This window comes from Pleurodeles waltl, chromosome 5 (assembly GCF_031143425.1).
Source record: "Pleurodeles waltl isolate 20211129_DDA chromosome 5, aPleWal1.hap1.20221129, whole genome shotgun sequence".
NCBI lineage: Eukaryota > Metazoa > Chordata > Amphibia > Caudata > Salamandridae > Pleurodeles > Pleurodeles waltl.
The window spans coordinates 514,746,061-514,762,663 of record NC_090444.1 but is presented as its reverse complement, the minus strand read 5'-3'; the positions used below and the strand labels follow the sequence as shown (position 1 = coordinate 514,762,663).

Sequence of the window (16,603 nt, the reverse complement as noted above, 5' to 3'; positions counted from 1 at the left end):
CTTCATAAGTGCGGGGAAGCCATTTTACCCGTCTACTCGACACAGGTCACTCACTACCTGCGTCCAGCTACATAATGGTAACTCTGACTCTGGACATGTTTGGTATCAAACATGTCGGAATCATACCGCTATACTGTTGTCAGTATTGGTTGTATTATTCCTTGCACTCTGGGGGCTCCTTAGAGGACCCCCAGCTTTGCTCCTTCCAGTTTGAAAGGTTTTCCCAGGCAGCCTGCGCTGCTGCTATCCCACAGACAGGTTTCTGCCCTCCTGCTAGAGCAGCTCAAGCCCAGGAAGGCAGAACAAAGGATTTCCTTTGGGAGAGGGAGGCAACACCCTTTCCCTTTGGAAATAGGTGTTACATGGCTTGGGAGGGGTAGCCTCTCCATGCCACTGGTGCCCAGAGCTCCTCCAGGTGGCCACTTCATTCTGCCATCTTAAATCCAAGGTGGGCAGAGGTCTCTGGGAGCATCCGAGTGGCCGTGTTATGTCACAGCTCCCTCCTGGTAGGTGGTCACCCTGCTAGGTGACCATTCCCCCTTTTAGGGCTATTTAGGGTCTCTCTCTTGGATGGGTCCTCAGATTCAATGTGCAAGATTCTAGCAGGATTCCTCTGCAACATTTACTTCACCTTCTGGCCACTGGAATTGAAACTGGACCCTCCAGGAACCAAAAATCTGCATCTACAGCAACGACCCTGCTATGCAACACTGTTTCTCTGGCTCCTTCCAGCAACTGCAACATTTCCCCGACCGTGTATCCTCTGGGGGTGTCGAGTCTACAGTCTGCAAAAGAAGCAAGAAGTAATCTTCCATGGATTGAACGAGTCACTCCTCTGCATCCGCAGGCACCATCTGCATGATCTCGTCTTCTCCAGAGCTGCGTGGATCCTGCATCACGGGTGTAGGTCTGGAGTGGTCCCCTTGGTCCTCTTTACCAGCTATCCAACTTGAGATACGGCAAGCCATTGCCTCACCCTGCAGTACAGTACCCTTGTGCACCATGTCTCCTACAGCTACCAAGGCTTGTTAGCATCTCCTCCAAGGGATCTTCAGGCTCTGTGTAGCCCCCAGTACTCCTCTCTGCGATGCACAGCCCTCTGCGTGCTTATTTGGCGACGTGGGACTCTTTTTTGGTGTGCTGCTTAAGTGTCACTGTGACTCCTGTGCTTGCTGTCTGTGGGTCACCTGTGAGGACTGCCTCCTCTACCTGTGACTCTCCGCACTGCTGAGGGTCACCCAGGACCCCTCTGTGGGTTGACTCCCCATGGACCTTGCTGGACCCCGGCAGCTCCGCATTTCTTCTTCCACGACATTTGCCTTTGCCAAGGCTTGTTGGTGGTTTTTCCACACCACTGGCCGACTGCAATCCTTCTTCCGGCGTGGGACGTCGACTGCATCACTTCAGGAACTCTTCAGCTGCTCCAGTGCTGCTCTGCTGACCGTCTTTGTCCGCTGTCTACCTGTGCCGCATCCACAGATGGGTGGGTAGTGGCTACTGTCACGACCGGACACTCCATCGGGAACTGAAGCTGGTCCCCTTCCTTTACAGGTCTTCCTCTACCAAGATCCACCTTTGGTTTCTTGCAGTCTTGTTTGGGTCTTGCAAAATCCTCTTCTGAAGTCCTTTTGGTGGGTTTGGGGAAAACTGGGTAATTACCTCTTCTCTCCTAGTTGCTGGGGGGCACTCTGGTATTTACCTTGTGGGGTTCCTGGATCTTCCTGTTCCCCTCTACTGATTCCACTTCCTTGGGTGGGGCCCGACCTTCGCATTCCATTTCTTTAGTAAATGGTTTGGACTCCCCCTAGGACCTTCAGTACTTACTATAACTTTCACTGTTTTCTATTGCCTTTAATTATAGTTCCTGACTTCTAAAGTACTTATAATAGTGTGTTTACTTACCTCCCGTTGGGATATTGCCTATTCAGTATTTTAGTATTTGTGTTACTATAATAAAGTACCTTTATTTTTGTAACACAGTGTGGTTTTTTTCATGTGTGTAAGTGCTGTGTGACTATAGTTATGTTGCATAAGCTTTGCATGTCTCCTAGATTAGTCTTGGCTGCTCATCCACAGCTACCTCTAGAGAGCCCTGCCTTCCTAGACACTAACTACACCTCACTACTGGAGGATACCTGGATCTGGTAAAAGGTGATAACACCACACAGCAGGCCAGCTTCCTACAGTCCATACCGCTCCTGGCCAGAGTTTTCAAGAAGATCAAGAACGACCTGCCGAAGTCATCCTTGGCCCTTCTGACTGGGCACAGAGAGTCAGCTATCCAGAGCTAATGAGCATAGTCACCGATCCTCTGATCAGGCTGCCCATTCGGGAGGATCTGCTGTAACAGCAGCATGGGGGGAGGGGCTCTTCTACCTGACCCTACCCAATTTCCACCTTCTTACGTGGAGGTTGAGCGGCTGCATTTGACAGCTTTCATTTGAAGTTTGTGATGACTTCTTGGCAGCCAGTCGTGTCTCCACTAAGAAAGTATATGATTGGAAAAGAAATTGGGTGATGGTGTGCAGAAAAATAAGTAGATCCCCTTTCTGCCCCTTCCCCATTCTGCTTTTTCTTCTTTTCTGTCGTTGCCTGACCATCTATCCCTCTTCAAATCCCATGTTTGAAATAGGTTTCTAAAATGTCTTGTTCATCTCTTTCCTCCTTTACCATTTATCATGTCTCAGTGTGACCTTAATGTTGTTTTGACATTTTTGATGTGTGCTCCCTTCAAGCCTCTCAATAATTGTCCCCCATGCTCCTTGCAATTAAAACAGCCTTCCTAGTGGCGATTAAATCTGCCCGAAGAGTGTGTGAGCTTCAGGCCTTTTCCTCCAAGCCTTCTTACCCCACCATCTATCCTGACAAACTGGTGCTTCGCCCAAAACCCTTTTTAACTTCCAAAAGTGGCACATCGACCTACTTTTTACGCTCCTCCACATCCCTCTAAAGAAGAGAAGCAACTCCACCATCTGCACCCAAAGAGTATTGTCACTGTACTTTGAACAAAAGAGTTCCGGGTGGACGACCAACTCTTTGTGGGTATTTTGAAGCAAGGAAAGGGCGATCAGTAAGGAAGAGGACCATCTCCAGACATCACCTCCAGCGCAGATGGCGCATACGGAGCTGAACGACGCCACCTACTGGTGTGCAGGGGTACTGCTCACAAAAAACATTCCGGATCCAGTCTGACAACTGGGAAATTCTAAGGTAAGGAATCTGTGGCAAGATAGGCTTCATCAGTTAATTCATTACCAAAGTTAAGTAACTTGTTCTAATCTTAGCTAGGTAACACCTATTTGAAGGGAGGATTATGATCCTCCATCTTACTGTGTATTGATTGTGGGCTGTTATAATTGTGATCATCAATTGATCGTGAACATTGATTACATTTACCAGTGGTTCATTAACTGTGTTTTTGTGGTATTGTACTTTATTATTCAGGATTATGTTGTCACAAAGGATGTGCTGTGTGCATTGCCAGGGTTCATGACTCCACCACTACATACCTCATTGCTAATTGTGTATTGTTAGAATGTAAACTGTAAATATATTTAAATATTTTGAGTTAATGCTGGGATTTCTGTTTTTTAATTAAAACCAATAACAACGCATGCCCCTACCTTGCACAGTTTTCTCGTCAATAATTTCTCTGCTAATGTTGCAGTGATATTGTCAATGATGTCATAGAAGTTGTCATGACTGATGTAGTATGTGGGGTAATTAGCAATGCATGGTGAGGGTGTGAGTTATAGTTACCTTAGGGTACGAGTTGTAGTTACTTGAGATAACTAACTATGACTGCTGAATTTCTGTGGTTTTCTGTGTGCAAAATCAGAACCTAACTATAAAGTCCCTGTAACCTTTGTTTTTTAAGTGAAATTCTAAGGTTTTTTATTAATTCTATTTCCTAACTATAACGCCCTTGTAACCGTTGGGGTTTTTTGAGTGAGTGTCTATGTTTTTTTTTAATGCTATTTCTTAACTATAACGTCCCTGTAACTTTGTTTTTTTTCAGTGAATTTCTTGTTTTATTTTAATGTAAAGTAATATTAATACCCATAATTTTATCCAACTTTTGCTGCGCAGGGCCTCTAGCCATGCTTGGCAGGGGTTGGCCACTGAGTCCGACGGCCACTGACCCGCAGGCAGCCAACCCGCGGTGGGGGGGGTTGGCCACAAGGCCTGGCCTGTGGCTAGGCCCTGTGGCTAGCGTCCTGAATTCAACCAACCACACACTGCGCATGGCCTTTGGCCGTGTGGGGTTTCACCAGAAGGCATAGCCTGCGGCCAGGTCCTGTGCCCAGCCCTCCAAAGGCAGCCAACCCCACACTGCGCACAGACTTTGTCGGGGATTAGCCATAGGGCCTGTCCCTAGGGACACCAGGTCTTTTTTTTTCTTTTTTTAAGTTTTCAGCCCCGGGGACCCCATCGCTTGAGGCCCAGCCCTGGATATAAAAGGGGGGGGGGGGGGGGCATGCAGCAATTAATGGCCTTTAGGACCCCATCCCCAAGTGCCGACTCCGACTATCCAGTAGTTTCCCTTACCGCACTGGTGTGGGCAGGGAAACCTGTTTTTGCTCTTGCTTGGCAGAAGCAATTTCAAAACTCCCGCCAGGCGAGAGCAAACACGAAGTCCGCTCCGAGCTTGAATGAGCTTCATAAATGCTCCTGCCAGCTTTGAGCGGACCTTAGATCTGTTTCCCTACCCGCAGAGATGCGGGCACGGAAGATTCCGAAAATTGCTCCCACCCGCAGGAAACAGCAATGCAATGCCTGCTCCCACTGGATATGGGAAGTCAGCTAGGTCCATGGGGGCCTTGGAGCCCCCTTTGCGGCCCCTAGCCAGTATATTGTGCGTGCCCTGAGTGGGTCAGGCCCACCCATTGTTGGCCACGCCCTAGGTGATGTGGTCCCTGAGGTTAAAATCGGCCTGGGGAATGAGTCAGCGCAGGCTTCTGCCCTTTTGTATATTCAGCTGGGCCACAGAGGATGGGATCCTCAGGTCTGAAATCGGCCAAGGAGGGGGCTGTGTTCCTCCCATCTATTAGATATGGTGTCGGGCCTCAGGGGATTGGGTCGGGGGACACAGGTGCCCCCTCCCCTCAAATATGTTGCTGGATGGGGTGCATGGGGCCAAAAGCTGCTTGGGAAGGGTGCCCCATGCCTCCCTCCACCTAAAAAAGTTTCAGGCCTTAAGGAATGGGGTCCCCGAGGCCGAATTCGGCCTGGAGAGAGTGGGCTGCATGCCCTCTTCCCTTAATTTTAATTAGAGGCCCTGGGGGATGGGGGGTTCCACATGCATCTAATCCCACATTGCTCACAGCCTTTGGCCGTTTGTAACAGGAGTATGGTGTGTGAGTGGGCAAGTTTTTTTTTCCGCTATGGGCTTTGGTTCCACGCTTGATCTGCGTCCCTAGATATACACATTTCTATTTCTTTAATAACTCCAAAACTACTGAACATATTTCTACCAAATAACAAATATCTTTCTAGACCAAGATCTACCTTTGACCCTCCTTTTTCTTGGCCCCCGCTTAACAAATCACCCCAAAACGTTCCAGACAGCAGCTGAACTAATCAGCATACGAGTTTTGAAAACTTTGTCAACATTTGTCAAACGGCGCTAAAGTAAAAAAACAAAAAATGCTTCGTCTATGGGAAAAGTTGGTCTCCTAACTATAAGTTCCTACTGGCTATATATATATATATATATACAGGGAGTGCAGAATTATTAGGCAAGTTGTATTTTTGAGGATTAATTTTATTATTGAACAACAACCATGTTCTCAATGAACCCAAAAAACTCATTAATATCAAAGCTGAATATTTTTGGAAGTAGTTTTTAGTTTGTTTTTAGTTTTAGCTATGTTAGGGGGATATCTGTGTGTGCAGGTGACTATTACTGTGCATAATTATTAGGCAACTTAACAAAAAAAAAAAAAAAACCCATTTCAATTATTTATTATTACCAGTGAAACCAATATAACATCTCAACATTCACAAATATACATTTCTGACATTCAAAAACAAAACAAAAACAAATCAGTGACCAATATAGCCACCTTTCTTTGCAAGGACACTCAAAAGCCTGCCATCCATGGATGCTGTCAGTGTTTTGATCTGTTCACCATCAACATTGCGTGCAGCAGCAAGCACAGCCTCCCAGACACTGTTCAGAGAGGTGTACTGTTTTCCCTCCTTGTAAATCTCACATTTGATGATGGACCACAGGTTCTCAATGGGGTTCAGATCAGGTGAACAAGGAGGCCATGTCATTAGATTTCCTTCTTTTATACCCTTTCTTGCCAGCCACGCTGTGGAGTACTTGGACGCGTGTGATGGAGCATTGTCCTGCATGAAAATCATGTTTTTCTTGAAGGATGCAGACTTCTTCCTGTACCACTGCTTGAAGAAGGTGTCTTCCAGGAACTGGCAGTAGGACTGGGAGTTGAGCTTGACTCCATCCTCAACCCGAAAAGGCCCCACAAGCTCATCTTTGATGATACCAGCCCAAACCAGTACTCCACCTCCACCTTGCTGGCGTCTGAGTCGGACTGGAGCTCTCTGCCCTTTACCAATCCAGCCACGGGCCCATCCATCTGGCCCATCAAGACTCACTCTCATTTCATCAGTCCATAAAACCTTAGAAAAATCAGTCTTGAGATATTTCTTGGCCCAGTCTTGACGTTTCAGCTTGTGTGTCTTGTTCAGTGGTGGTCGTCTTTCAGCCTTTCTTACCTTGGCCATGTCTCTGAGTATTGCACACCTTGTGCTTTTGGGCACTCCAGTGATGTTGCAGCTCTGAAATATGGCCAAACTGGTGGCAAGTGGCATCGTGGCAGCTGCACGCTTGACTTTTCTCAGTTCATGGGCAGTTATTTTGCGCCTTGGTTTTTCCACACGCTTCTTGCGACCCTGTTGACTATTTTGAATGAAACGCTTGATTGTTCGATGATCACGCTTCAGAAGCTTTGCAATTTTAAGAGTGCTGCATCCCTCTGCAAGATATCTCACTATTTTTGACTTTTCTGAGCCTGTCAAGTCCTTCTTTTGACCCATTTTGCCAAAGGAAAGGAAGTTGCCTAATAATTATGCACACCTGATATAGGGTGTTGATGTCATTAGACCACACCCCTTCTCATTACAGAGATGCACATCACCTAATATGCTTAATTGGTAGTAGGCTTTCGAGCCTATACAGCTTGGAGTAAGACAACATGCATAAAGAGGATGATGTGGTCAAAATACTCATTTGCCTAATAATTCTGCACTCCCTGTATATATATATACACTTATTTTCCTGTCACTTAATCTGGATATATGTATGTTGCAATGTTTTTGTAAGAATGTGGAGAACTAATTTAACTGAGGGTTTAATCCAGGGGTTTAAAGAAGGTTAGCATTTGTCCATATGTCTGACTCCTGTTATATATAGGATCTCTCTGGGCTCTGCTCCAGTACTGATTGTGTGTGTGTGATTTTAGTGAAAACTGTTTGGTTTATCTAAAGTCTGTTGTTTCCTATAGGAGTTGTAATCCAGTACCTACGCTTGAATTGGCCGGATCATTACTTTCACTTGGTGTATTTTTATATTTGACACAGCAGTTTGCTGTTCCTTATAGAAGCTGTATTGTAGTGCATTCGCTAGAGCTGAGTTCATTGTTCATTTCACTTTAAGTTTTAATGTATTTCAATATACTGCTCTATTTTCATCATTCTGTTCAGTGTTAAAAAAAATTTTTTTAAAGTATAAATCAATAATTTTGTGTTTTATTTCCATTTTCACAGGAAAATCCATTGGAATTCCTAGCCCTTTTTCTACTAAGGAAATGTACTAATAACAAAGAATTTAAAAAGCACATTTTCTTGACTGAATGTGACTCAGAGCAAACTCTCAGTACGTTATTACAGGTAAGACGGGTAGATTTATATGCTATAGCCAACAAGTACTCCGTTGCGTCACGGAGTCACAAATGTTGGTTGCAGTAATTTTGTCTAAACATATCTCGGTAATCTGTTGCACTCCATTTTATTGATTCATAGAGCGTAATAACCTAGCATCATCTATTATTTTAATTCATTCTTGTGCCTGTAAGATTTTTTGCTTTAATGGCAATATGTATTCAGGAATCTCTATTCTAGTGGTCTGCATTCATGTTTGGCATTACTAATGGTCACATTTCCTTGGTAGGTGATTTTTGGAGGGGATGCCTTCTAGGTGCCAAACATTCAGGGGGTCATTCCGAATTTGGCAGGAGGCCGCACGCCAAACCCAACCCGCCACCTGACCACTAGTGCAGCCAGGCCACTGCGGCCCCATTCCAACTTCACCACAGGGCTGGCGGGCGGAAACAGTGTTGCGGTGAGGAGGGCCTTAACATTGACGCCAGCTCAGAATCAAGCCAGCGCCAATGTGGCGGTGCAGGGGTGCAGCAGCACCCGTACGCGCATTTCACTGCCCGTAATTCGTGCAGTGAAATGCACAACCGGTCTGTGCATGGGGGCCCCTGCACTGCCCATGCCAAGCGCATGGGTAGTGGAGGGGCCTGCAAGGGAACCCCAATACCCCCATTCCGCCAGCTTTTCCATGGCGGTATGAACCGCCATGGAAAGGCTGGTGGAATGGAACTTGTAACCGCCGGGACCTCCAGGGTCTGGGAGAGCCGGCCTGTCCCCCTGGACTGCATTATAGAGTTTAAAGGATGTTTAGTGTTGGGGGTTCCCCCGGAGAACGAAGGGAATAGCTTCTTGATAGCTGACCTGAGTTGGAAGTAGGTGAATGCAAAGAATGGTGCCTCAGTCTGTGTTAGGGTCAGGTCCTCAAGGGCAACAAACTGCCCCTCGCAGTACACATCAATCATTGTCCCCAGACGCACTTTCTTGAATAGAGCAAGAGCTCCCGGTTCCTGAGTGACAGATAGGGCTGGAGTATCTCTGGTTTAGATAACAATTATACCTGGGGAAATGTATTCTTCATTTACCATAACTGTACTTTCACATGATGTAATAAGTCAGTGCATACTATTTAGAAATTGTTTTCCTTTGAAAGTAACATGAGCACAACTTCACCTCTGGTTCTTTGTATACACAGTTTGCTGGAAATGTTAATGGTAGGGCACACTTTACCTGAAACTGAATTGCATGCAGTCTATTGTTGTTGATTGATTTTTCCAGGGAACTGAGAACCTTTCATTCAGTCATGGCCACTCTTGTAACTCCACAGGAGGTTCAGCATCATCTGGACCTACCCTTGTAATAGTTGTCCATTTCAAACACACATAAAAAGAAAAGTGTAATGATTCCTGAACATGCCAGGTCAAAACCAAAAATGATAGGCAATAGAGAAGAATACAGGTTACCGTTACATTTCTCTGTTATTTTTTAGAATACCTGATATCTATGGTTTAGGACTGATTTATTTTGGTTGCTTAATCTTGGTTGTATGTTACATCCTGAAGAAGATCTAGCCATGAGAATATCTGTCATCAATAGTTTAGGACTGCATTTATTTTGGTTGCATAGTTGTGGTTGTGTCTTTTACATTGTGAAGAAGATCTATCCTTTTACCTGTACATATTCGGAGCCCTACGGGGAAACCTACAAATAATAGAGAAATGTTGAGTAGGGAGATATAATGGCCCCATTTAATTGTAATAAATGAGTTGGAAAGTAAACACATCAATGGAGGATTGTGAATGCATTAAAACACTAGCCTATCATGCTGAGGTGACCAAACTCTTTGACCTGAGATGGTTACAGTATTACTCATGATGTGCTGTCACCTATGATCACAAAGCCAAATTGCTCCATAGCGGACTAATCACGGACACAGTATGTATCACATTAAAAGGAAAGAGGGCTCTCTGTTATACAAAAGCGGATGAGACATGATTAAGGCCTTTTGGGAGAATTTACACGTAGAGTGGACAACTGTTATGTATTTTATTTATTTACTTTTCTATTTAGATTATTTATGGAGTGCAACATTCCTACTACATAAAGGCCAATTGCACTAAATTATTGAGGGAATAAGTAGATAATTTGCTTTGAAAATATTATGGGACGGTGGGGTATAAAGTAACTTCATAGACACAAAACAACAGGAGAGCCATGCATCCCTCCTTCTATATGGAAAGTTCAAACCTCTATTCTAGCACCTAATCTGCTTTCGGACACTCTTACCTAAAGATGTTCAGAGTATATGCAGAGCATATCTTTGGCTCTTATACTTGACAGCAAGTGCTTCCCATATAGGACATTCCTGTCACATGCATCTCATCCACTCTCTCAAGCTCCGGCTTGCAACACCGCTTTAAGTTAACACTACTGAGGCCACACAAGCAACAACTGTACCACTATGTATGCTAGTGACAATAATGCCACATGAGGGATCATATGTAAGCCTATCTGCCATGTGTTTTCCTTCCCCTTAATGCACTATTTCCTCATATTGATTCTTGCCATATAGCTGGGTCTTAAGTTTTTTTCTTTTGTGACGATTGTTTTTTAACTGAGGTGAATCGGTAACACTCAGTACAGGCATAACATATGACATCAAGCATAACAACACTTCTTATTGACATTTTTACAATAATCATCTCGTAGATAGGACTAAAACATTTGTGCAATCCACGCCTGCGATGCCCCTCCTCGCTCCCTGATCCAGCACCTCCTTTCCCTGTCAACTTCCTATACCTTTGTTAAACCATGGGGGGTCCTGGCAGGGCTCTAGGTGTACACCCTAGCATTAGCCTACCCCTTCCATATCTTGTAGTGTTTTTTAGGACATCCTCTCTCCTTGTATATGGGGCGTTCCTTGCCCATTCAAAAGTCCATGCCTTTAGCTCAAACCTCAACCTATGGGGCAGCCACCTCTTTCCAGGCCTTTGCAAAATCTCTCTTGGCTACTATTAGGCTCAACCATAGGAGTGCCCTCGGGTGTCCTGTGCAACCCAACTCGCCTGTCACATGAAGTAACACCATTCTGGGATTGCTCGAGTTTCTCAGGCCCAACGTTCTCTTCAATCTCCCCAAAACCCCTTCCCAGAAAGGAGAAAGAACAGGGCAGTGCCAAAACGTATGAGATAGTTTCCCCGGGAGCTCCCGCACCTCAAGCACCCTCCATCTGATATCAGTCTCTTGCGGCAGAGCCTGGCCCTGGTGTAGTATACCCAGTGAAGCAGTTCCAACTATATGTGTCTAAGCTGTGCAGCTATGACGGCTTCTCAGGGAGCCTCTTGGGCCTCTCTCCAATCATCATCAAGTTCTTCAATCTCCTTTTCCCATGCCCAGCGTTCCACCAACATAGGTTCTGGGACATTCCTCAGCAACATCTTATATGTCTCTGATAGCTTATGTTTGTGAGGAGGAGCTTAGCTTCAAACGATGAAAACTCTGGCATCTCAGCTGTGGCCTTAAGCGCTAGCAGCAGCACGTGCCTGAGTTGCAAACATCTGAAAAACTGCGAACAGTGTAGATCGTATAGCTCCTGAAAGAATTTCAACACGCTATTGCAGGAGGGGAAGAAGGACAGGCAGGCATTTCGGCAGTAGCAGTACTATTTGAATAACGGATCCGGTCACTCGGTACCAGCTCTTCCGCTGTCCTCAGATCACATGGCATTTGGTCTTCATCAGCCACTGGTTCATTCTAACAGGCTTCATCCACGGGAGGTGCCAGAGGTGAAGCAACAAGAATGTGTTGTTTTTTAAACGTCTATATGTTTCGGATGACTTCATCAGATCCACGGCTGGTGACAACCAACATACCTTGCCTCTTCACTACGGTCCACGGTAGGGCTATCAAAAGATAGACTGAATTTTCAATCTTTCAGTAGGACAGAATCCCCCACTTGGACATCCGAGAGTCGAGCCCTTCGTCACTTGCTTACTTAGTTATTGGCTGATTTGCGACGCTCAAAAGTTCATTCTTCATCGAGGGTTTGGGGAACCCAACTGGAGTGGTGCGGGATAGAGTCTCTAATAACCCTTCCCATCAGAAGATGTACCGGCGCACACCCAGTGGTGGTGTGTGGAGTTAGCCGATAGTTTCTTAAAAACAAGTAAATTGCCATTTCCACACTGTTTTGACAGGCAGCTGCGATTCAAATGGTTTTGTTCAAAGTTTGCATAAACCTCTCGACTTCTCCATTCGCTTGAGGCCATTGTGGGGTTATTCTTCGGTGTCTTATCCCGATCTAGGTCAGATACGATGCAATCTCCTGGCCTAAGAACGGAGGGCCATTGTCAGTCTTGATCTCTTTCATGATGCCATGAGTGGCTACTATCCTTTCAATCTTGGGAATGACCTCACGAGCGGTCAGCGATGGAATAATTTCTACTTTGGGATACTTGGAATAATCATCAACCATTACTAACATGTGTTGACCATCTGGCAGGCTGCCAAAATCAAGACTGGTCAAGGCCCTCGGTTGTTGGGGTCCTCTCTCTGTTTCTATCGGAGCAGGCGGGCTAGGACTGCCAGCAGCTTGACACAAGATGCCCAACCTCACAAGGGTCTCTACCTTCTCATCCATTAAAGGAAACCACACTTTGGTCCGTAACCGGTTCTTGGTTCAGACGATGCCTTGGTGACCAGCATGAGCCAAGTTGACCGCTTGGTCAGTGAGGCTGAAGGTGATGACAGAACGGTGCCCTCGAAGGAGACCTCCCTTGGGATCTATAGTCAGTTCATCACGCACGTGGTGCAGACTTTCCATGATGCACCAAGACTCTGGGTCAAGAATCAAACATTGCTTCTTCACAGCATGCCACTGGTTTCCTTGAATGGCATGTATCGCCTTCTGCAGACATTCATCTTGATCCGTGGCCTGGCGTATTACGTCAGTAGATATGGGAAGCGATCTGGATCTTTCAGAGTTATATCGGACATATTCTTCAATGTCACTAGCCTATTCTTCTTCCTTTTGAGTGGCTGCCTTGGGTGTTGAGATAAATAGTGAGCCAGATTATGGGATCCCGGTTTGTAGACTTTCAGACAGTTGTATTCCTGTAGCTGTAACATCCACTTCTCAATGCGAGGTGGAGGCTTGGAGGCAGTTCCTTTAAAAAGAGGAATCAAAGGCTTGTGGTCAGTCACAACTGTAAAAGGGTGTCCATAAATGTAAAGATGGAAGTGTTTGCACCCCCAATGGATGGCAATCACTTCTTTTTCGATTTGCAAATAACGCTGTTCAGTAGGGGTGAGAGACGGCTAGCAAAGGCGACCGGAGCCCACACATCATCTTTGTGACTTCTTTGAAGTAACACGGCCCCAAGTCCTTTCGGACCAGCGTACACCACAATGGTAGTCTCCTTTCTTGGGTCAAAATATATGAGAGTGGAGTCTGCAGATAGTGCTTTTTTTGTTGCCTGAAATGCAGTGTCTTGATCAGGGCCCCTTGCCCATGGAATGTCAGCATTGGTGAGATCCCTCAGAGGTTGCGTGAGCAAGATGAGATAATTGATGAAACATCCACAGTAAGTTACCATTCCCATGAAACTGCGGACTTCCATTACTGTGGTGGGCGGTAGAGCATCCTGGATGTCCTTGACTTTGGCGGGGTCTGGAGCGACGCCAGCTGCAGAGAATACATGCCCAGAAAAACTCAACTTGTCTTTCAAAAACTTGCACTTGTCTTGGTGCAGGGTCAGGCTGAAGTCTTGCATCCGCTCGAGTACTCATCTCAGCCGAGCAAGATGTTCTGCTACGGTGGGGGGCATGAACAAGAATGTCATCACTGACATTTATGACACCTGGAAGATCCGCAAGTGTTTCTTGGATGACATTCTGAAATACCTCAGCCACACTGGATATACCGAAACTCAGCCTCCGGAAATGTCGCAGCCCTACATGGGTCAAAAAAGTGGTGATGTATCTCGACTGTTCATGAAGTACAAGCCTGTGGTACCCTGATCTGAGGTCTAGCTTTGAGAACCATTGAGCTCCACCCAGCTCTCTAATTAGGTCATCTATTGTAGGTGTGAGGTGCCTTTCCCTCTTTATGGCCGCGTTGGGTAGCCTCATATCCACCTGCCCCGGCTGCTTGGGCTTCTAGGCGACCACGATTGGGGAGACCCAGGGCGTGGGCCACGTCACGTTTTCGATAATGCCGGCAGCCTCCAGTTTGTTGAGTTCTTGCTGTACTTGCGGTGTCAGATAAAAGGCAATGTGACGATGTCGTAGTGCCACCGATTGGACAGTTTTGTCAATGTGCAACTTGACCTTGCGGCGTTTTAGGCATCCAAGTCCATTTAACAGGCCAGGGAACTCTTGTAACATGGCAGTGATTGATTCTTCATGCACTCCCAATGCAAAAGTCACGATGCCCAGTGATTTAGCCACTCCACAGCCCAATAACATGGCGCGACCTGCGTCTGCCACATTCACTTGCTGCTGAATGGCCCTTGACCCATGGGATATCTGGAGTTGAACTTGCCCCTGATTTTCAACGGAGTTGACTGATCATCAGCGAATACCTTGACTTTAGTGGGTTGTAACACAGGCCTCGGCTCCATACTTTGATATACAACTGCGGACATGATGTTTATTGAGGCCCCCGTGTCAACCTTTCCTGAGTGTTGTGGTTCCCTACCATGATTACACATTTCGGCAACTTGCGTGTTGATCTGGCCGCCGTGCCTATTGTGAAAATCGAGTGTATAAAGTGCTCACCTTCGTCATCATCATCCATGTCGCTGGTGTAGGGCTGGTTTCCACCAACCGTGTTGACGGATGGCTTTGAGGTGGATCCTCTTGTCGAGCGGCAGACTTTGAGGAAATGATTGAACTTTCCACATCCTGCACACCTCTTTCCTTTTGCTGGGCCCTCTGTTGGGCGATGCATGGATCCACCACAGTATCCACCACTTTTGGATGCGGTTGTCAGTCTCTTCGGTCTTGACTTGCTAGTCCCCTGCATGATAGCGTTTACTGGTTCTACCTTCACTGTTCCTTGCAGTCGCGCTTCCATATGAGATGCCCGGGCTTTGGACAACTTTCCACTTTCGTACTTTCCATTGTTAGGATGTCTGCCAGCGATCAACCTGATTCCTTTAGAATCCTCTCTCGTAGCTTTGCCAATGCACAGCCCGGAATGATTTGCCCCCTGATTTCCTCGCTTTCATTGTCAAAACGGCACGTGCTAGCCAACTCTTTTAACCTCATGTAGAAAGTGTTGATGGATTCCTCGGCATGCTGTATCGCCTGACGAAAAATGAAACGTTCATAGTCTGCATTTATCATAGGTTCGAAATGTTCATTGAGGGCTGCAGTGAGGGTCAGGTGTGTTTTTGGGGTGGCCTTGTTGACAGTTTTGGAAATTCTATGAATGTCTTTTCCAGCCAGGTGAAGGATCATTGCTCATTTCTGTGCATTCTCTACCTTCGTAGCTTCAAAAAACAGGAACACTCTCTCTACCCAGTCCTTCCATCTCGAGGCTTGGGCTGACGGTGCACTATCCATGACAAATGTTTTGATTGGCGGAATAGTGGCCATGGGGACGTGCAATGTTGTATGACGTTCTGTCCTCAAACGCAAGTTTCCGCACCCTCTGTACTCATCAATAGATGTTGGATCCTGATCCCTTAATATATGTCCTTTCTTTTGTGTCTCTGCACAGGGGTGGGCACACGCACCGGTAAACCTCCTTCACCCATGTACAATAATGGAGCCTTCACTTGTGAAGGTAAAGTGTCTCTGCCCTGTACTGTCCTGCACTGGTATAAATACAGAGTGCCACGTGCCCTTGGTTGGAGGATTGGAGGGAATAGAAACCACACCTTGTGCAGCGTGAGGCTCAGCAGTTACTTGTAATGGGCCACCCAGGGTGACTGACCTGGTCAACATACGTTGTGCCTCCCAGGAAGTACAAAACAGCCTCTTCGGCGGTTGCCTGCAGTCCTTATTGATTGGCTGTGTAAGTGACACGAGACCGCTGCTTCATGGTGCGTCTGCAGGCTGTATCGGAAACAGCTTTCCCCTTGCCTATGCGTGCTACAGATGGGTGTGTCCACTGGGTGAGATGGAGCATCGTGTATTCCGGGGGCCGAAACACACAGCGCAGTGCAGGATGCAGACAGGGTCCATTGTTTAAACCCTTGTCACCGGTGTTATGTTGCTTGCTGGGTATGAATATAGCCCTACTTTAAATGCACACATAAATGAAAACTCAGACAACAAATGACTTTGAGATATATGGTGCATGGCGTATACTGTGTCTGATTGCGACTCTCCTCTCGTGCAGACGCCACACCCCCTTTATTGGCTACCACCACGTCACCCGGGCTGATCCACGGGCACCTTGAAATGACAGGGGGGGGAACCTGCACTTCCTTTAATTTATTTTCCATTGGACGAGTCTGCGCCACAGTTATGTCACTGTAGCTGAAACTCAACAGTGTTGTTGGCACTTCAGCAGTTGTACTCTAATTCGGTTTATACTGGCGAGTTCACCTGTGACCTAAACTAAGTATTTTTTTGCTTCGCCATAGCGTTGAGGTCTGATCAGTCTCTGCTCCCAAAAACCCCACTTTATTTAAGTGACTCGTCCTGAATGGTCTGCCAGCGCTAGGTGCATGTCTTGCAGTACTTTGATGATTCC

General features: G+C 46.3%; 1 protein-coding gene across 1 annotated transcript in view; it reads left to right on the top strand.

Moving 5' to 3' along the window:
* The window catches only part of ECT2L (epithelial cell transforming 2 like), a 502,849-nt gene that overhangs the window by 300,107 nt on the left and 186,139 nt on the right, over positions 1-16,603 (top strand). The window contains exon 14 of the mRNA XM_069234316.1: positions 7,792-7,914. Coding sequence (XP_069090417.1) covers positions 7,792-7,914 — 123 coding nt within the window. The remainder of the gene's footprint in view (positions 1-7,791; positions 7,915-16,603) is intronic.